The following is a 23,526-nucleotide window of genomic DNA, read 5'->3' as shown; positions in this document are numbered from 1 at the left end:
GGATGTTCACCAGACACATAATCTTGAATATATAACCTAGAGCAAAGGGCAGTTTGTGCCTTGCTTGCTAGACATGAAGAAACGTTTACAAGAGACCTATGAAGGCTTGTCTTCCAACATGGATCTTCAGCCAAGTGGGGGAAAGGAGGCCAGAGACCCAGAGCAGTGGCAGTGCGTGCCTGGTGAGACTGAGCAGTGAGTATCACAGCTGTCCTGGAGATAGAATCTTTCTGGCTCAGAGGTTATCTCCCCTGCCTGACCCTGCCAAAATACTATAACGGTATGGATTCTCGTAGAAGGCTACGTCTAGTCCTATTCTTCAAGACAAATGACACCACCAGTGGGCCCCCACCAAGCAGCTAGTTCAAATGGGTAGAGATTAGGGAAATTAAACTTTCTACCATTGCCAGAACTCAGGACACACCAGTGAAACTCCTGCAGCTTGGTGGCCCTACCAGAGCCTTCGGTTGTAGCTTCATGATGCTCTTCATATTCTGTTGATCTAGCTCAAGGGCTGGCACATGACAGCTCACAAGCCAAATCTGGCCCACCCCGTTTTCATAAATGAGATTTTACTGGACCACAGCCACACTCACTCATTTGCTTTTTTGATATGCTGGCAGAGTTGAATAGTTGACTGAAAGCCTAAAATATTTACTGTTTCACCTTTTACAGTTTGCCAACCTCTGTTTTTGGTACTCAGGAAGAAAATAGAGCGATGCTTCTCAACTCTTGCTGCACACTGTAAATACCTGAATCTATTTCAAACTACAGTGATGCTGGGGCTCCATCATAGACCACTGAATAAGTATCTTGGGGAATGAGAACTGACAACTGGTATGCTTTCAAAACTCCTCGTATGACTCTAATATGCAGCCAGCACTGATAACCTCAGGAATACAGGCTATGGGAAGGGATGCACGTATCTTTCACAGGTGCAGTGACGAAGGTAGAAGTCTGGGCAACTCCCCTGTCTCTGAGTAAAGGAAAGGGGGACACTATGTTGAGGATTGGTCTAGCCCTGAACTGGCCCCATGGATACCTACATTAGACCAAAGATGAGAGCCTGAACCAATGGCCATTCAATCCCTTGCTTTGCTAGCTAAGCATCTCACCATAATATTTCACACAAAAGCCAGAGAACTGACTCTGGGAAGAGGATCCTCCAACATAGTCAGGGCTTCACATCATGACTGCTGATACAGCCAAAGTTCCTGACCTCAATTTCATGATAGAACTGCCCAGATACACCATCCTCAAATTCTTGACCTACAGAAACTGTGTTAGGTAATAGATGTTTGTTGTTTCAAGCTTCTGTGTGAGGGGTGGTTTGTTACACAGTAATAGGTAACTCATAAAACCGTCAAAACAACCAGGTTTGTATTCAGTGTGGAGCTTTTCAACTTTATTTATAACATGCGCAATATTGTCAGACATTGAATCTTCAACAGAATGAATTTCCGAAACCTTTATTCAGTTCCTTGTACTGAACTTTTTAAGTTTTGAGCCAATTTTGGCATTGACTTAATTTCTTTTGATGTATCTGACTACATTAATATAAAACGCATCAATTAACTCCAAAGTTCTGCTAATGAAATACAGCAATAATTGTAGCTTTGCCTCTCACATGTGAAATAAGAAAAACTGGAATGGAAAATGAAATTATTTTAGAATAATCACTTGAATTACTTAAATGAAAGTCATGTTTCACAAAGTGATAAATAAACATGCTTTCCGCAGTAGCATGTGCTGAAACAATGGTCTTTGAGCAGACCTACTAAAATAATTAGGCATTTTTGAAGTAGATGGGCCTCTTATTTAGTGGATTTGCTAAGTGGCTGGTATCTCCCTGGCTCCTATGGTGTAGAGTAAATGCCATTTTCTTTCATTAGTTTTCTGAGTTTAAACAAATGTCATCAAAATTTAAAGGACTTTGAAAAGCTTTGATGCTGTTGTAGGACACTTACAGTGAATTACAGCATGCAGTCTCCAATGTATCTAAATCCTAATTTATGACAGGCAGCAAAGAGAAAGAGAATGCATTGTTCTGCTGAAGTATATTGTTTAATATCAGCTTGTGTGTTTGTTTATAGCGTTCAGTTAGTAAAAAGACTGTGTGTGTGTATAAATTAACCATAGGCTCTTTGATAGCATATCACAGTTTGGATATAACCTGAAATTATACAGTTGCCTCAACCAATTTGAAATTCATTTCTCTTTTATAGCTCTCCTAAATTAAAAAGAACATTGTTTTTGGCATAAAACTGCCCCATCAAAATCTGTATATGCATTATTTCCATTGTAGGGATTTTAAAATTATGTCTACTAATTCTTTGATATTCAAAAGGTGAATCGTACTTCCGCACCCCAAGTGGGTTTAGTAATTCCCATCTGGGATGACCGCATGCCAGAGGAAAAACAGTAACCACGATGAAACAGAAATCGTAACCACAATGAAGCTTATGTATAAATTTATTTCAAAAAGTGAGAATAAAAGAGATAGCCAAAATGCTTCCTATATTAACAAGCAATAAAAAACTGCTCCCTTTTAAGTAACTGGGTCAAATTAATCATATTGAAAATCATGAGATGAAAAAGCACATGTCAACTCTTGTGAAATACAGTTCAAGTATGTAGAGAGAAATATACCCCTCAAATGCATCTATCAGAAAACAAAACAAAAAAAAATAGAAAAAATAAGGAAACATTCAACTCAACAAGTTACAAAGAGGATAAGAATAAATGATCAGGAAGTATTAAAAATAATAAAAGAAAGTAACAAGACAAAGGAATGCATCCCAAAAGACAAGGGGGAAAAAAAGGAAAAGAAATTAATAAAACACAATGAATCTGATGAGTTAAAAACAAAAACATGTTCTCTGGAAAAGTTAACAAGATAAACATCTAACAAAGTAGACCAAGAAAAAGAGAAATGAGGCAGAGATAAATATTACGGATGAAAAGATCGTATTTGCAAATAGGGTATAAATATTTAAGAAATCATAAGAAAATACCATGAATAACTTTATAGCAATAAATTTGAAAACAGATGAAATGGATAATTTCCTAAAAAAATAAAACTTACTAACTTGTGAAAAGTAGAACACTTCAAAGAGTCTATGACATTTAAATCCACCAAATTAGTTGAGTATCTGCCCATTCTACCCTCACCCCATAAAATAAAAGCACCCGGTGATTTTACAGGTGAGTTTTACCAAACAATATATCATTAATGGCAAAACCAAATGGAAATAACAGAAGAAAATTCAGGTTAAACTCACTTATGAATATAAATAAATATAAGAAAGATCATTGGTTGATTTTATTTGTAAACAAAAGACGCAAAATTTGAAAAAATATATTTTTAAAACTCACAAATATATTACTAGTAATAATAGCACTGCCATGACCAAGTAGGGCTTATCCCAAGAATACAAGAATGGTTCAACATTAGAAAATCTATTTATGTAATCCAACTAAAGGACAGAGGAAGGAAAAACAACTTGTCATTTAAAGAGAGCTAGAAAAGGCATTTGATAAAACTTACCATCGATTCAGGACATTAAAATATAAGCAAAGAATAGAAAGATACTTCCTAATACAGAGTATTATGTACCCCAAAACTATACATGTGTATTGCATTTAGTACTTAAAATATTCCATCTTAAAGCCAATCAAGAAACAAGGAAGACTGTTTACTAAGAGGTCTTATCAGCACAGTAAGATGAGAAAAAAAAGATGTGACATTCTATAGGCACTGTCCTCTGAACTACTGGCAAGTCGACCGTGACAAAGCTCCATGTTATGTAGGCATGAGGAGGTGCTGAATTAAGGAAAGTGCTTTCCCCAAAATGTAATTAATTGTAATCTCATGACAATTAACTACAAAGCCATTTCTAGTAGGACATGTCAAAATCTATATTCTTTTGTTGATAGAAAATGTAACCTTTCACTTCCCAAAGGCTGTCAGTTTTGTTACTAGGGAAGAATGAAGCTCTGACAACACAGATTTCTGTTTGATTTCTCTCTTTTCCAGCAATGGCTAGACTCCTAACCACAGAGCCTTTGGAAGATTAGACTCAAGAGATAAGGCAGTTTTATTTCTAGCACCATAACTTGACTAGCTCATCTAGAAGAGAGAGAGAGCGTGACATGCTATTCATGTCAGATACTCTAAAACCAAATCTCAAGAAATATTTTTAAATCTCTATAAAACTATCAATAAAGATCTGTGTGGGTCTGGTATGGGAACCTGACAGACCACCTTATACTTAGCATCTGCCAGAACAGCATCTTCAAACTTTGCTTGCATACCTCTAAACACATTTTGGGAAAATACATATTCACATTATTTTTAAATTGATAACTAATATTTACCATCATAAATATAAATAAGTTTAAGATCATTTCCAGGAGCATATTATACTTACATTTTTAAAAACTGTTATATCCTTCTTCTAAATGTATCTAATAGGATCTAAATACAATAGCAATTTGATTCCCACCACCATCATCATACCATCTGTGGTCATACCACCCCCAGGGTGACTGATCTCCTGATACCATCATCAATATAATAATATAAGAACAAACTCTTCAATAGTCAGACATTTAACATCATTCATTGGGTCAGTACTTTTATTTCACTTTCCTCACAGAATTATAGCATATTTTAATGCTTAAAATACCACAATTTACCCCCATAATACTGTTCTGTAACAAAATATGAATATAAGTTGAAATTTTAAAAACTTAACTTCCTGTGACCAGACTATAGATAGTAAAAATACATTTTTCTAGTTATTAAATTACCTCTAGAACACAAATGATAAAAACATGAAGAGGAAAAAAAAGAATAAAACAAGAACAACACAGAAAATCTAAGACACATATGGTTTATGGTGAAAACTGAATAGAACAGGAGAGGAATGGAGCAAAGTGCTATTTGTAGAGTTCATGCCTCAGAATTTTCCAAAGAATGACTAAAGACATCAAATCACAGATTCAAGTAGTTTTACAATCCCAAACAAACAAAAAAATCCACACCTAGAGACACCACAGTAAAACTGTTTAAAACCAAAACCAAAGAGAAAATCGAAGCAGCTGGGGGAGGGTGGGGAGAGGAATACATTCCTTAGAAGGGTAATAAAACTCTGATTCTCTGCAACAGACACAGTGGAACACCAGAAGATGCAAGACACTGTCCTGCGATGAAAGACAAGAGCTGCCAAAGATGCAGAGAAGAGTGAAGATCAGTAACAATCAATACAAAGAGTACATATGACAAATACAAACTAATATACAGGCTAATAAAGCAGTAATGTCTTGTGGGTTTTAAAATATAAAGAAATACTTGGAAACAATAATACAAAAAAACCAATAGTATTGAAGTTATTCTAAGGGCTTTGAATTGTCCAGGAAGTGGTTAAAGTATTAATTTATATGAGATATTAGGTATGAATTGTTATAAACTGTACAATAACCTTGAATAATAAGCTGTACACATTTTATTTATAATGTAAAGTTAAGGCAATAGAAGGATAGGAGAATAAAAAATACTCATGAACACTACAGGTGCCTGGAAAACAAACAACCTCATGAGTCCAAAAGAAGACAAAAAAGAATACAAAAGCAATGAGACATTTAGAAAACTATAAAGCTTATCTAAGATTATATTATGTAAATGAGTGAAATATTACTATTAAAAAAACAAAGATTGTTAGACTGGATAGAGAGCACTGACATCTTAAAGGCATATACAACTCTAGAAAATTATGGTCATCCAGGTTGGCAAATATTGACTAATATCAGGAAAGACAACAGCACTCACACAAGTATCAGAACAGTTGTAAGAGATACTGTTAGCTGTCCTTCCGTATTTGTTCTCCCCACATTCCTCAGCAACAGAACTCCTGACTTTGAGCTGGACATATGGCTACTAGGAATAAAGATATTTTCCAGCTACTCTTGAAGCTAGGGATTGACACGAGAAAAAATTCTTCATGAAGGATGGAAGTGCATGTTGTATGTGACTTGTGAAGATCATCCTTACAGCAAGCGAGCATGTTGCTCTTTCCTCCTTTGTGCTGACAGTGAAGTGCTCAAAACAGCTGGAGCTTGCTTGAGCTGTCAACTTGGACCACGAAGTGAACTCACAATTTGAGACTAGTGAAGCAACCACTAAGAAACCTAGGTCCGTGGACATGCAGAAAAAACCTAGGTTTGTTGTGATTATGGAGCTTTTTTAACAGCCCTGAACTGCTTACATCTGGACTTCGTTTACGGAGAGCCATTTCTTGTTTATGAAATTTGCTTTGGATTTTCTGTCATTCAGAGCCAAATCTAACTAATACTGAATTCTCAAGAACTCTCCCCCTCAAATTAAAGAGCATTAACATCCCTTTAAAAAGCAGATCTTGGTAAAGAACCTGAAATATATTCATATTTTATACACACACACACACACACACACACACACACACATATATACCTATACATATATATATATACATGTGTGTGTATGTATGTGTGTGTATATATATATATATATATATGTATATATATATATATATAAAAGTCTTACAACTCAACAACAAATTTTAAAATGAGCAAAGGATTTATATAGCTGTTTCTCCAAAGAAGATAAACAAATGGTCAATGAACACATGAAAAAATGCACATCAGTAGAGAAATTCAAACCAAAACCATAATGAGGGGTACCTGTGTGGCTCAATGGGTTAAGCCTCTGCCTTTGGCTTGGGTCATGATCTCAGGGCCCTGGGATCGGGCCCCACATCGTGCTCTCTGCTCAGTGGGGATCCCGCTTCCCCCCCTCTCTCTGCCTGCCTCTCTGCCTACTTGTGATCTCTCTCTCTGTCAAGTGAATAAATAAAATCTTTAAAAACAAAACAAAGCAAAGATCAGAGAAAAAACATTTCCTCAGAAGAAAATTAACCAATTTAAATATACCTGGATAATCCTTTTGCAATGTATATGTATATCAAATTATCACATTGCGCTTTTTATCCTTAAGGAATGTTGTATGTCAATAAATCTGCAAAATTTTATTTTTAAACATGCCCAGAGAGTTCTCCATAGAAAATTCTTGCTTTCCAAAAGAAACTACTTCATCTGATTCTCATCTGACATTAAGGAAGAGGATTAGACAACTACAGCTCTCTCTAGCCTCCCTGTCTCAGATAGGGAGAGGGAGGAAAAGGCTAATGAATTCTGAGGATCACAGTCCAGGGACTTAAGTTCACTAAAAAGCTGAGATTCAATCATAAGATTACAAAATGCTTCCCTTTCCCAACACTACTACCACATCAACAGGGCCCCAGCATAATAATAATGGATTATAACCAAGAGAGCTGTAAGACACAGATTCCACTTAAGAAGGAGCTCTTAGGGAAATAAAAAACAACAGAGGGAGAAAAAACAAAGAAACAAACAAGTAAGAGGGAACTGAGACTTCTGACCCTCATACCAAATGCAGACATTAAACAGAGCTCAGCTCCTAATCAGATTTAACATAAAATCCTCACACTGAAAGCCTAAGTTCCTATTAATTCATTTACCACCAAATAAATTTCCAAGGTAAGAAAAATCCAGTAAGAAGAAATAAAACAAGCATCAAAATCAGACTCAGATGTGACACATTTTAAAATTATCAGAGAATTTAAAATAGCTATGATTAATATGTTAAAGGCTGCAATGGAAACAGTAGACAGTATGGAAGAACAGATGCATAATATAAACAGAGATAGGAAAATTCCAAGTAAAATTCAAAAGGAAATGTTAGGAATCAAAACACTTTAACAGAAAGGAAGGATGCTTTTGACAGGTTTATTAGGAGATTGGATACAATCAAGGAAAGAATCAGTGAGAATGAAGATATGTCAATAGAATCTATCAAATTGAAATGCAAAGAGCAAAAAGAATGAAAAACAAAAACACTCCAGAATATCCAAGATATCTAAGACAAATACAGTAGATGTAACATACTAGCAATTAGAATACCAGAAGGAGAAGAAAGAAAGAAAGAAAGAAAGAAAGAGGCAGAAAGAAATATTTAAAGTAATAATGGCTGAGACTATCCAAAGGTAGTGACATTAATTATAACAAATGTACCATACTAATGTGAGCTGTTAAATATATGAGAACCTGTGTGATTCAGGAATAGGAATATGATAATTCTTTGTATTGTTCTGTATTAGTTTTTTTTTTTTTTTTCAATTATTACTTCAGAGTTTTATTTGTTATGTTTTAGGTTTTGGCCCAGGGATTAAATGCCTTCCTCTAGATCTAATTTTCGATTTACTATCTCATTTTCCTTCATCTTTCGAAACATTCTTTAATGTTTTTTTTTTTTTTTTAATTTTCAGCGTAACAGTATTCCTTGTTTTTGCACCACACCCAGTGCTCCATGCAATCCGTGTCCTCTCCAATACCCACCACCTGGTTCCCCCAACCTCCCACCCCCCGCCCCTTCAAAACCCTCAGATTGTTTTTCAGAGTCCATAGTCTCTCATGGTTTACCTCCCCTTCCAATTCCCCCATCTCCCTTCTCCTCTCCATCTCCCCTTGTCCCCCGTGTTATTTGTTATGCTCCACAAATAAGTGAAACCATATGATAATTGACTCTCTCTGCTCGACTTATTTCACTCAGCATAATCTCTTCCAGTCCCGCCCATGTTGCTACAAAAGTTGGGTATTCATCCTTTCTGATGGAGGCATAATACTCCATAGTGTATATGGACCACGTCTTCCTTATCCATTCGTCCGTTGAAGGGCATCTTGGAGATAGACATCTAAGATGTACAAAGAGACTCGGTACTTTTGAGATGATGGAAATGTTTCATATATTGAGTATGGTGCAGTTTACACAGATGTAAACATTGAATTCTCACTGAATTTTCACTTAAAAGCTGTGCATTTTAAGAACCTAGATGTCCATCAACAGATGAATGGATAAAGAAGATGTGGTATATATATACAATGGAATACTTTGCAGCCATCAAAAGAAATGAAATCTTGCCATTTGAGATGACATGGATGGAACTAGAGGGTATTATGCTTAGTGAAATAATCAAAGAAAGACAATTATCACATGATCTCCCTGATATGAGGAAGTTGAGCGGCAACGTGGGGAGTTTGGGGGGTAGGAAAGGAATAAATGAAACAAGATGGGACCAGGAGGGAGACAAACCATAAGAGACTCTTAATCTCACAAAAGAAACTGAGGGTTGCCAGGGGTAGGGGGGTACAGAGAGGGTGGTTGGGTTACGGACATTGGGGAAGGTATGTGCTATGGTGAGTGCTGTGAAGTATGTAAACCTGGCAATTCACAGACCTCCACCCCTGGGGCTAATAATACATGTTAATTAAAAACAAAACAAAACAAAACAAAAACAAAGCAAAACAAAACAAAACCACAATGAGATAACCATATCACAACCACTAGGGTGGCTACAATTGGGAAAAAACAAAGTAGCAAGTGTTGACGAGGATGGAAAGGTTTTGGAACCCTCCTGCATTGCTGAGAATATAGAATGTGGCACCCGCTATGGAAAAAGTTTGGTTTCCTCAAAAAGTTAAAAACAGAACTGGAGCAATTCTGCTCCTATATATATACCCCAAAGAACTGAAAACATGTACTCATAAAAATACTTGTACATGGGGGTGCCTGGGTGGCTCACTGGGTTAAAGCCCCTGCCTTCAACTCAGGTCATGATCCCAGGGTCCTGGGATCGAGCCCCACATTGGGCTCTCTGCTTGGTGGGGAGCCTGCTTCCACCTTTCTCTGCCTGCCTCTCTGCCTACTTGTGATCTCTGTCTGTGAAATAAATAAATAAAATCTTTAAAAAAAAAAAATAAAAAAAAATAAAAAAAATACTTGTACATGAATGTTCATAGATGCATTATTCACAGCAGCAAAAAGAAACAATCCAAATGCCCATCAAGAAATGATTAAATGAATTATGGTATACCGATGCATGGAATACTACTCAGCCATAAAAAGGAATGATGTACTGATACATGCCACAATGTGGATAAGCCTTGAAAACACACCCAGTAAAAGAAAGCAGAATATTGTATAGGTAAATCCATAGAGACAGAAAGTAGACTGGTGATTATCAGGGGTAGGGTAGGAGATTAAGGAGTAACTATTAAATGTACTAAATACCACTCGGCTCTCCATTTAAAAATGGCTATGTGAATTTCACTTCATTTTTTAAAAAGTAAATCTAGCAAAAACTATGAACCAGGAAACCTATTAGGAACAGGTTTTATTAGGAATAAAAGAGTCTAGTAAAAGTCCTAATAAAAGATTGTTCTATAGCCAGTAACAAGTGAATCTGAAACTGTTTTAAACCTATTTGATTAAGGGGCGCCTGGGTGGCTCAGTGGGTTAAGCCGCTGCCTTCGGCTCAGGTCATGATCCCAGGTCCTGGGTTCAAGCCCCACATCGGGCTTTCTGCTCAGCAGGGAGCCTGCTTCCTCCTCTCTCTCTGCCTGCCTCTCTGCCTACTTGTGATTTCTCTCTGTCAAATAAATAAATAAAATCTTAAAAAAAAAAAAAACCTATTTGATTAAATCTATTTTAAAACTATTGATCACAACTTGCCTCAGTTTAATCTTTTTTTTTTTTTTATTTTGTTTATTTGACAGAGAACACAAGTAGGCAGAGAGGTAGGCAGAGGAGGAAGCAGGCTCCCTGCTGAGCGGAGAGAACCTGATGTGGGGCTCAATCCCAGGACCCTGGGATTGTGACCTGAGCCGAAGGCAGGGGCTTTGATCCACTGAGCAACCCAGGTGCCCCACCTCAGTTTAATCTTAACTGATCAATGACAGCTTGCCTCTGGAAGCCAATCATTCAGTGATAGTCTCATACTTCGAAGGCCAACCATTCAACAAAAACTTAGCAGTAAATCTGCTGAAAGCAGCTGGCCCTAGGTCTTACCAGAATAACCACGTTTTTAAGTCTGACATCAATCCCCTCCCTCAACTCATAAACCTTATATAAAATTAGCAGTTGGATTTACTCAAAATGATGGGCCTAACCAGCATAACTCCCCTTTCCCAGCTCTTTGTTTCAGTTATCAAGTGGTAATCTTCATCTCTTCCTTGGACGATCCTCACAAGAAGATTTAGAATACATCACTTGACAGTATTCCAGCAGATCCTTGTACCAACAGGAAAGATCAGTGGCTTCTTGAGCCCCACACTCCAGGAGGTGTCAGACCTATTGCCAGATGAGTCTCTCGAAAACAATCTTAACTTTGACCAGTTTCACTGAGTTCTTTATTGCTGAATCTACTTTATCTGAGACATCCAAACAGATCTCCAGATAAGTGTATTTTTTATACTCTGTCTTGTCTATATGATAACACTACCTTCTGATTTAGAAGTGAACCATTTGGTAAAAAATTTTTGCCGTTATCCTATTTTCCCACTGCTTGGTTTGTTTTCACATTTTTGTTCATCTATTTATACAAAATCTCGTTTTGGGTATCCCTGTTTTGTCCCTTATTGTCTTGCACATATCAAATGTAGAAGGAAGTACTTCATAGGGAACAGACAGAGGCAACGGGCTAAGGCTCCAAATCAGTATAAACTGGCCCTAAAGACCAATGTCCCATTAGAGTGATGACAACTGGCTGCTAGAATGGTCAAATTTGGCTTTGGGCCCTCTATGAAATCTTCATGAGTAACCCTAAAGGCCTGGCATTTGTAGAAGTTCACTTGGTTTACTGCTTATTTAAAGATCATCAGTGGTTGCGGTCATTGATCAGAAGCTCCTTCCTCTCCTCTGCTTGGCTGGGGACCCTCGTCTACCATTAACAAACACACTTTGGACAAACGCAGTGCCTTTTTCTTGTCATTGCTTATGTCAAAGGCACAACCTCCTCCTGACACTTCTCACTACAATCCTAACTCTTGTGTTTAATTCGGTAAATGGCAAAATTTTGCTAAAAAAATGACTCAGAATTACTTATAACCATTTTAAGGAACTTCTGATATACCAAAATTAATACATTCAATGGAGCTCTAGAAAAATCATGGGGGAAAAGCCTAAAGTATTCAACAGTCAACTTTTTTTTATTAAGATTTTATTTATTTATTTGACAGAGAGAGAGATCACAAAAGTAGGCAGAGAAGCAGGCAGAGAGAGAGGGGGAAGCAGGCTCCCCACCAAGCAGAGAGCCCAACGTGGGGCTCGATCCCAGGACCCTGAGATCATGACCTGAGCCGAAGGCAGAGGCTTAACTCACTGAGCCACCCAGGTGACCCTACAGTTAACTTTTGATTGGTATGCTGAGACCGCAAATGAAACACTGAAAACTCACTGCCATTCAAACCTTCTGAAATCCACCTCATCACACCTTTCCCTCTACCCAGCTTTATCTGTATCAAATTCCTTCTATCTTTCTGCACCTTCTTTTACCTCCAAAAGGGTGATTTTTTGCTCAAAGTTTTCTTAGGACAAAATAATTACATCATATCACATCCCTTCAGAACTATTATGGAAGAATGCAGGTCTAAAGAAACCTGGTATTTTAACCTTGGTCTGGAGTCAAGTAGAGAGCTATAAGCAAGGATTTTCTTAACCTTCAGAAAACAAATTTGCTGATGAATTCAGAATGTTGTTAAGATATTGTCCTGGAGTCTGTACCAACAAGTTCACTTAATTTTTCCCTCAAATGGGAACAAAATAGTTAAAAGCAGCAAAATCAATAACAACAAAGATCCAAAAACTAGGAGATGGTTTAAATACCCAGTTCTTCATAATTCAAGATATGACCCTGAAAGGGGAAACAAATAGGAAATGTTGTATATAAGTCCATTCCAGAAGCTTTTCCCTCATGGATGGATTGGACAAAAATTAAAAATTATAAACAAAATAAGAGGAATAAGTAGCAGACACTGAAAACCCAGGAAACCTGACCCAGGAAAAATTTCAAACAATATACTGGAGTATCCTCAAGAGCTAATTTGTAAAGGTAGATGGGCTTGACTTTTTTTTTTTTTTTTTAATGAAAATGGGACTCAAAAATGCCAATTTAAAAAAAAAAAGTCACTGAAAAAAATGCCAATTTAGAAGATGTTGCTTAACATTTCAAAAAGCTAGAAATCAAAACAAATTTCTGACTCTCAAGATAAAATAAGTGGTATTAAAAATATGACCAAAGGTTCTGTGTTCTAAAAATTAGGCAGCTCTGGACAAGGATACCAAAAGCAGAAGGGGCCTTTGGAAAAATTAATGTCCTGTAATGACTAAAAACAGGACAACTATGTAAAGTCTCTCTACCAATACCACTCCAGGAGACATCAGCATACTTGAAAATTCCCTGACCACCTTCTAAACTAGGGAAACAGGTTTATAAATAGTGATGGAGAACATAAAACAGATATGGGTCACTTTATCCACTGATAATTCCACTACCACAGAACATCAGATCCCTCAAAATACTAAAACCACTCAAATAATGGAAATGTCTAAATCTTTAACTGTTATTCTGGGACCAATCAGGATATATTACTTTCTTTATGACACAAATATTTAATAGGTAATGTCCTACTTAATAAATGAAACTGCCAGATAACACTGCAGGATTTTTTTTTTCAAAGCCCTGGAAAATTCTATATATGATTAAAGTATAGCTGATTTGGACATATAACTACACTGTGTATGCAATTACAAAAATAATCAAATGATAAGCTATGATCCCAGAATTCTTACAGGCAAAAGACTCTCAAGACATAGGTGAAGTATTTAGAGCTGAATTTAACAGCCCAGACTGAGTCTTCCTAGTTTATCATAAACCTTTCTTTTTGTTTATATATGTAAAGTTAGACCTGGACTCCAACTGTCCAATGCAACAGTCACAAGCCACAGGCTGCTAATAAGCATTTGAAATACGCCAAGTGTGACTGAGCTCCTAGAGTGAAGGAAATAAATTTTACTCATCTTTGTTTCCCCAACTGAAGACTACTTATTTACAGGCCTACAAAACATTACCACCTAACAAATATTTGCTTATAGAACAAATGATAACAGTCTCAACAAACAAAGCTTAAAAAATGTATAGATTTCTTACCCTTACCACAAGATTTAGCTGTATGTCCTATTTAGACAAATATGGAAAATCGTGCAGTTCAACCTTCTCATAGCCAGGACACATGTTTGGGGTTATTCTCCAAACTCTGAAGAGTACAGCATAATAAATACAACCTAATCTGGACCTAGTCTCCCAAAAAGAACACAAACACACATCTTACTGACCTCTAATACTCAACTGGAGCTCTTCTGTAAAGAATGGACATGCAGGGGTGCCTGGGTGACTCAGTGGGTTAAAGCCTCTACCTTCGGCTCAGGTCATGATCCCAGGGTCCTGGGATCAAGCCCTGCATCGGGCTCTCTGCTCAGTGGGGAGCTTGCCTCCCTCTCTCTCTGCCTGCCTCTGCCTACTTATGATCTCTGTCAAATAAATAATATCTTAAAAAAAAAATTCTTAAAAGAAAAAAAAAGAATGGACATGCAATCCAGTTATTGGAAAACTTTTAAGTATGTTTGGAAAACTTAGGTATGTGAATTTACTTTCTTAAATGTAAATTTTCTGAAATCTAAATACAGATCAAGTATTTCTGATAAAAATCTCCTATCTGATTTGCAGTGTGTTATAAATTTAAAATAACACACTGGATCTCAAAGAGAATATAGAAAATGTAAAATATCTAATTTTTATATTGATTACATATTAAAATAGTATTTTGGATACCAAGTTAAAATGTTACTAAAGTTAATTTTACCTATTCCTTCCTACATTTTTTTAATGTGGCTACTTAGCAACATTTAAAATAATGTGTGGCTCACATTATATTTTTATTCAGTAGGGCTTAATTAGTCCATGCTCTAAGGCAATGGTTCTCTAGGGCCAATTTTACCAACATCTAGCAATGTCTGGAAATTTTTGGTTGTCACAAATGGGATGCTGCACTGACAGAAAAAGAAAAAGAAAAAGAAAAAGAAATAAAACAAATTCAGACTGGGAAAGAAGTAAAACTCCTTATCTGCCAATGACATGCTCTTGTATATAATAGAAAATCTTAAGGAATTTACACACACACACACACACACACACACACACACTCTCTCTTAGAATAAATTAATTCAACAAGGTTGGAAGGTACAAGATCAATACGCATATTAAATCTGAGGTACCACATAAAGTATATTATCACTTTCTCTTTCTCGTTTTACCATCCACTGGTATAGCCTTCCCAAATTCATTAATTCTATTATCTTTAGCTGATGAAGAATCCCATGATACGGTTCTGCAGTTCAAGAAGTGCCTATGCCCAGAACAGACATTCTGAACACTGCACTACTAAATTCTTACAAATACTGCTTATTAATGGATTTTATCTTTAGTTATTTATTTTTTCTTAAAGATTTTATTTATTTATTTGACAGACAGAGATCACAAGTAGGCAGAGAGGCGGAAGCAGGCTCCCCGCTGAGCAGAAAGCCCGATGCAGGGGGCTCAATCCCAGGACCCTGGGATTATGACCTGAGCCCAAGGCAGAGGCTTTAACCCACTGAACCACCCGGGAGCCCCTAGATTTTATCTTTAAAAAATGAAAAGGAAGACTATTACCTGGACATACAATACACCGGAGTCTTTCAGAATCCAGTACCATACCTAACAAACCAAATAGGCTCAAGTGGATAAACTTGCAGTCTTTTACAGGTTTCTTCTTAAGAGTATTTTATAAGACATATCATATTGCTAAAAAGAGTAAATAGCCAGTATATTTTTGAAATAACATATCAATTTGGAATGCCACAGAAACAGAGGTTCCTTAACCTCCTAATAAAATCTGGATATGAAATATATAAGTTACTTGATGCTTTGGTGCCATCCAAAGAAGCTGCTATCCTTAAAAAGAAATCCAGAGTTAAAAAAAAAAAAAAGACATCAAATTTCTTAGATTAGCAGACTCCCATGCTAAATACCTTGTTGAGCCCAAAGTCTTTTTTGCAAGGAATTTTATAAAACAAAAATACAAATTCATGGAGAAGTTCAAGCATTCCATCACAAATATACAAAATTTTTGTTTCCAATTTTGAAACAAAAGAGAATAATTGGGTTGGAAGGCCATAAGGGTAAGATCTGGCAAAGCCAAAAGAGCCACCCTATTGCACCAGATAAAACTTAACATGGGCACTTAGCAAATTTCTTTCATAAAACAACTTAGTACAGCTGAGGACAAACTAGCCATGATAATAAACAAGCAAGGGAAGGGGAGTACTTGGATAGCAGAGGATATAGCTATCCAAGGAAATTTTTGGAACAATAAGAGTAGAGGACTACTTAACTCCTCTTCAAATTAATTATAAAGCTATTTTTTAAATTAAAAATAATTTATGTAGAATGGACACTGGTAAGTAAGCCAGTGGAACAGAATACAGAGTCCAGAAACCAAACTGCACATGTAAGATTTGGTAATATGAGAGAGGAGTCACTATAAAGTTAATGAGGAATGGGCAGTATTGTTTAATAAAAGATGTTATGAGAACTGGCTATCAATATGGGGTAGGATTTCTACCTTAAAACAATCACAAAATTTGATTTGGGGTGAATTAGGCATATTCTGAAATTTATACCTTTTGAAGGAAAATTTTTTTAGAAAAAAAAAAAAATTTTTTTTTTCTAGAATTTTTCAGACTCCAGGAAAGTAATAAATTTTTAAAACTTAATACAAAAAGGGCTCAACCATAAAGGAAAATGATAAATTTGACTAAATTTAACTGCAAAATTCTGTATAATTAAAGACAGTCATAAACCACGTTAAAGTCAACCCACAAACTAAAAGCAGCCACGTAACAGAGAAAAGTAGGCATATAGATAATAAATTCACAATGACCAGTAAGTATATGAAATAAAGCTAATGTTCTTTTTAGCCAAGGACATATGAATTAAAACAAAAAGCCATTATCTCACAGCTCTTATTAGAAAGACTTAAAAATCTGAGAAGACTAAATATTGGTAATGAGGCAAGAAAACCAGAACTCTCTTACCTTACTGTTGGCAGCGCAAACTTGCACACCACTTTGGAGAGCAACTTGACAAGGTCTAAAATCACAGACTATACATATCAACTACCCAAAAATCCATTTGGGGGCAAATGTCCAAAACATCTAGGACATTTGCATGAGAAAATTTTATCAAGGATGTACACTTGCAGCACTGCTCAAAATAACAAAAAATAATAATTGAAATGAACTGGCAAGTAAACTAATATACAGCAGTTATGTTGACTGAAAAAGTAAGTCACAGAAGATTACATACAATAGGCTATTGCAAATAAAATTTTTTTAAACTGTTATATATTATTTATGGATAGAAACACATGATAAAATATAAAATCTTAAATAGGGAAGAGTTACACCGACTTCAGAACAGTAGGTTGGCTCTAGGGAGGGAAAGAGGAGATGGCATCAGGGAGAAGTACAAAAGAGGAAGATTTTATTTCTTTAAAAATCAGAAGCAAATATGGCAAAATAGTTTGTGAGGAGTACAAGGGCATTTATATTATTGTTATTATTACTCTGTATATTTGAAATATTTTATAATTAAAAAGAATCTTAATGGGCACATATGGTATAACAATCAAATAATAACAATCATCCACACCACAAAAACTTATCAAATAATAACATTATTTAAGCCACAGAAACTTATGTACATACATTAGAACATGTGATAAATAAGAGTTAAAAATAAATTCTAAAATTTGCAATTTACATTAGGATTTTAAATTAATAATTTTGCTAATGGGCTTTGAATCTCATGCAATTTTTAATGTCCTTATGCTAAAATTTTAAGGGATGCTCTGCAGTTGTTAAAGCTGTATAAATAAAACTTTAATCAATGATATTCTGAATTTCAGTCTTATTCTGGAAAGCTTTTTCTTAAGCATATAAACAGTAACAAGCTTTACACTTATATTTACAAGTCTCAAAGAAATGTGTTAAGAGTCCTAAGTATGAAGAGTAGGTATTCCACTGAATTATAGTGTTTCACCAACAACCTGATGCCCTAGATGCTAACATGGAAAAACAATGCTCCATTATTCCCTTTTCTGTTCTACTTGAGGTCTGGGTCAGAAGCCAAGAAGTACCAATATTGGAAAAGTTATAAACAAGGTCTTATTATAAAACCATTTTTAAAGGAAAAGTGTGCAACTTTCACAGAGGAGTAACACAATCCTTTGGGATTACTATGTCAGAGAGACACATAGAGAATATTTTAAGAAAGGGGTTAAGAAGAGGTAGTAGAATTTTGCTATCTGTTCTCACTGACTCCTTGAGTCTCAAGGCTATAAGATAATAAACATTAGGGAGAAAAATCCAAGAGACAGACAAAACCGGGTAGGACACTGCATCTACATATTCAACTCAAGAGATCTATAATTCACGCATAATACTTCACTCTCGACTATGATACTCTGACCACATTCATCCTATTTCAATAATAACCATTTTACCCAGGTGATGGTAAGCAGTGATTTTATTTAACATGACTTCTTTTTGCCAATTAAACATTTGCAACAGAGATGATCAGCTGATCTTTCAAGTAAACTTGCTATCAGATATGTTAATATTTCCCATGTAATGGAAGACTGCAATAAAATTATTCCAAGTTCCAAACTTCCATACTTTTATAACTTGGGCACAATTTTTTAAGGGTAACAGTGCTGTGGCAAACGGAACATATTCACCTATTCCACTTCAGCCCATTATACTAAATTTTACTTAGTACTAAAATTATTAACTTGTACTTGTAAAGGCTGGAAAAAATAAGCTCCCCCAAATCTCTAATTTAGTGTAACTTTGGCCAGTAAGAATAGCAAAATTTGCTTACAAAATTGAAAGCCTCCTACAACATTTAAAAATTTTTGTTTTTTCTTAAACCAGTCTTAAGTTTCAGAAATACTTATTTCTTCCCTCTCAATAGAGGGATAACTACCACTCTGCTTCATGAATGAAATAATCTAATTCTGTTTCTCTCAACTTCATACCCTCTAGAGACTCACTCAAACGGAGTAATAAGCTCACTGACAAGACTGCAATTCAAATTTCACTAACAAACGGAAATTCTTCCACAGCAAAAGTTCAGTGCCATGAATTTCATTTTCTAAATTTCATAACCCTTGATTAATGGAGACACCTTAAATTTCAGTTTACACTCTTTTATATAGGATTTCAGAGCATGCTTCAAATAGCTTATGATAAGCTATATTGATAGCTTAGCCTCATTTTTATCATTAAAATAATCTACAAATGTCAGAATACTAATTAATTTTGTTGTAATAACTAATAAATAAATCTTAAAATATCTGTAGATATAAATCAACCCTCTCAATTCATTTGCCTCACTTGGACTCTTCTAGAACATAGGTCAACAAACATAGTGGGCTTTTTAGTATAATATAGTTGTACAGTGCTTTCACAAATTCCAATTCTGTAATTTAGGGTATTTCCATATTTATTTTTAAATATACAAAAAGATTAAACTATTAATATAAATATTTTCTCTCAAATATGTAATATTCTTATGTAAAAGAAAAGGTTTCCAAACATTTACAAAGCAATCTAAAGATAAGTAAACCTGATTTTAGGATCATTACATTAACCAAAATAATTTTCCAGAGAAGGTCCTATTTAAAAGTAACGCTCACTGGCCTCCTCCCATCAACACTTTAAGATGGATCCAGATCCACAGTCCTTGTTTGATTTTCTTCAGGATCACTTCCAATGGAAGGAAAAAATTTCAGAAAAAGGTCTCACGACAGAGTGGACAAGTGGATTTGTTGCTAGACGTAAACCATTTGTACTGGGGAAAAAAAATGTTTTTTTTAAATGTTAAAAGAACCTTTTAAACTGTCATTTTACATATACATCCAAGGTAAGCTTAACAATGATTAAGTGGAAAAGGGAGAATACCAAAATTTTAGCTTCCCCCCATTCCTCTCCAAAATCAACTCAGTATTACTTCCAAAGGCTACAGTACGACTCTCTCTCCCTAGACTCCCACACCACCCAACCACTAAGACATGTCAGGAAGACCTCCTTATGAAGCGACTGTATACTGGGCAGCTTTCTTTTCAATATGATGTTTAAAAAGAGTAAAGAGCTCTAAGGCCAGATGGCCCTAGTTTTTTTCAGTCTCCTTTATGGTCTAGATCTGACAGGACCATCTACTGTGTGAGAGAGCTATAATAAAAACACCCATTTATTAAAGTGCTTTGATGCTACCAGTCTCCATAAATTAATAATTATTTTTTATAGATTTTGAAAAATCATTTTAATATGCCTCTTATTAACTACAATTACGAGTTTAACATCATTTTCTTTTCTAGATATCATACATATAAATATACATAAAATATAAATAAGTTAACTTCTCTTTGGGCTTACCAAGCAGGCTGAATGGAACTTTTTCTTGCATGTTCTACAGGCTTTTTTGGGAAGAGAATAGTTGAAACCATGAATGACTGAGAAACATATCATGCAATCTTCAACACCCTCAAAACGTTTGTCTACATTATTTTTCCATAAAGCTAGGCCTTCCATAATACTTCCATTCTGTTAACAAAAAGGAAAAAATAGAGTAAATAGACTCTGAAGACCAAAGTTATTTTTATTCAATTTTATAAACTTTAAAGCTGAATTTTATTTAACTAATTAATTTTAAAAAGATTTTATTTATTTATTTGAGATAGAGAGAGGGAGAGTGAGCACAAGAGAGTGAGCCCGATGACATGGGGCTCGATCCCAGGATCCTGAGATCATGACTTGAGCTGAAGGTAGACGCTTAACCAACTGAGACACTCAGGTACCCCTAAATTTTAATTTAGAAAGAGAGAATCTTCCTGGCTATATTCACATCTCCTAAGTTTTCTGAATGTTGGATTTTAAAATGACCTGCCAAGTTTTAAAAACCAGATAGAATTTTGTCCACTAAAGAAAGACCTGAAAGAAAGGTTTTACACCAATACATCAAGTTTTATAGTTTCAACGTGCAAACAGCTACAGTATGTTTAAAAGTCAAAGATCTTTGAGAGTACTGGGATTTCTCTAATCACAAAAGGAGAGTTGAAATGTTAGACTAAAAGTAGCTCCAAAGATATTCATCGATCCAGTATCTTAGAAAAAGATTCCCTCTCAAACAATGTCTTTAACACCATGTATAGTTCTGTGTCATCCACAATGTCAGTGGAGTAAAGTCAACTCCTCTCAAACACCAAAAAGAAAAAAGAAATGCAGAACTTTAAAAAGGAAAACAGCACAGTAGGTAGGTTCAGGTCATTCAGGCATTTATCTGTGTTGACCCAAGCAAATACAGTATCTCTTCCAACCTCAATCAGAAGTGATATATTTCAAGTCTTACTGCCCTTTCAAAGAGGAGGTCGGTAGGACTATCTGGAAAGCCAAATGTACACACAGAAACTTACCTGATGGGTGAGGTAAGTGCTTAACTGCAGCATCCAGTTCCGCCACTGCTGAACAGCCACACCTACTCTTTTCCCACTCTCCACAGTTATTGAACCCAAGGGGTAATTGGAAGGCAGCTGTATTATAAGTTCAATAACTATGTCCTCAATAGTGTAAGTAGCCATCACTTCTCTAGTAGTAGCTCGAGCTTTAACCTGCAAAACAGGAAAGGTAATACTTTTTGCACATTTCTTTCCTTTCATTCAAAACACATCTTGATAGCTTGACTATTAACAGTCAGTCTTCACTCAAAGACAGAGGTAAACACGTTGGTTTACTGGACAAGAGATATTTAATACACAGGATTATATACCTGACATTTTATTGTGATTCTTATGAAATTCAAAGTTAGTTTCAAAAGAAATCCTGCTCATAAAAAAGTATGTTTTATGATATTAGGCTTGTCGCGTAAGTTTGAAACAGACCAGGACAGAATGAGTTAATTACTGCTTTTCTTCCATACCCAGGGTGGTATCAAATATCATTTATATCTGGAAGTCCCCTAAGTCTTTCTCTGCCATAGAATTCCCTTGAGCTCTAAAGTCAACCATCAACTGTTAGATTTATAGTTTTCATACTAGCACTGAAAACAACATAAAACGCAAATTATCATGCTTGACCCACGCACTTTTCTGACTGTCCTATTTCCAAGCTAAAAGCCAGAGCATCATATTAAATTTTTCCTTCTTCCTCCTCCCAGATATTAACTAGCTACAAGTTTGGATAAATCATCACAAGATTTTTAACATACCTCTCCTTTTATGGAACATTCCCACTGATACTGCCTCACTCAGGCCCTCCTTGTTATTCACAATGTCTACACCAGTGCGTCTCCCCCGACTGTGTATTTGAACCCAAGCTCCATGCCAACAGCCTATACTATATATTGCAGTCAGAGCAATTTTACCAATTATTACACTGACAGTGTCATTTGCCTCAAAGGAAAATTACCAGTGGCCAAACAGGACCAAATATTTTAGATATAATCATTTGAGGCCTTTCCCAACATGGCCCTAATTCATCATGGAAGCAACTGATTCTCTATTTACCTTTAGGAATCCTGCTCTGTATGAATGCTGGCTTATTCATCATTTCTTAGGGCAATCACAGAAATTAAACTCTCATCTCCAAGCTTTTTGCTTTTGCCATACTGTTCTCTCTATATACAACACCTTTCTCCTCACTGCCCCTAAAACACAACCCTGCCCACTTCAAAGTAATCATCCTCCATAAAGGTGCATCTAACCCCCTCAGTCAGATGAATCTTTCCCACGCTGACTGCAGAGCACTCTTCCTCTTAATGAGCCACTTTCCAGTTTCCAATGCAAAAAACATACCGGTAGCACTCTTTTCCCTTTATTAGAATGTATATTTATTACACAGTAGGAATTTGACCCCTAAACTGTTCATTTCCCAAGTGACTGACACACAGTGCCTGGAATCTACAGGTATTCCAATATGTATTTTGAACGAATTAATGAATGTCCAAAAACTTTGGTGGGAATAAATGAAATTATAACATTGTTTCAATCTATACACTAAGACTTGATACCCAAGAATCAGAAAATAAAGTAGACAACTTCTGTAAATTCTGAACCAATGTTTAATATTGTGATGATACTCACTACAAATGATAGACATGACCAGTATTCAAACAACTTTTCTGGAAAAAATTCAATACTAACCGTCATGCCATTAAATAGTTGTGTACTTGTTTGCACAGAAGAAATTTCTTGAAAGGAAAGAACATTGCTGACATACTTGCTTGTAAATCTATCTACGATATTGAAAACACGCTTCTCACTACTATTCCACCACAGCCTAACCATGGCAGGCAAGTCTTTTAATGTCATATGATAGACTGAACAAGCCAAGTGTGGGATATGGTAGGGGAGAGTTGATGTTTCTGAGGAAAAAACAAATTCTTAATTAGTAACATGTATTTCTTACATAGAATAACA

General features: G+C 35.7%; 1 protein-coding gene across 2 annotated transcripts in view; it reads right to left on the bottom strand.

The window, feature by feature from the left end:
* Positions 1-17,517: 17,517 nt before the first annotated feature.
* The window catches only part of LTN1 (listerin E3 ubiquitin protein ligase 1), a 69,208-nt gene continuing 63,199 nt past the window's right edge, over positions 17,518-23,526 (bottom strand). For both annotated transcript variants that reach the window (XM_047721437.1, XM_047721429.1), the window contains exons 27-30: positions 23,251-23,471; positions 21,526-21,720; positions 20,489-20,656; positions 17,518-19,904 (exon numbers count right to left, since the gene is read on the bottom strand). In XM_047721437.1, the coding sequence (XP_047577393.1) occupies positions 19,842-19,904; positions 20,489-20,656; positions 21,526-21,720; positions 23,251-23,471 (647 nt within the window). In that variant the 3' untranslated portion in view covers positions 17,518-19,841. The remainder of the gene's footprint in view (positions 19,905-20,488; positions 20,657-21,525; positions 21,721-23,250; positions 23,472-23,526) is intronic.

The sequence above is a fragment of the Lutra lutra genome, chromosome 1, assembly GCF_902655055.1.
Source record: "Lutra lutra chromosome 1, mLutLut1.2, whole genome shotgun sequence".
Classification (NCBI taxonomy): Eukaryota; Metazoa; Chordata; class Mammalia; order Carnivora; family Mustelidae; genus Lutra; species Lutra lutra.
This window is presented reverse-complemented; position numbering and strand designations above follow the sequence as displayed.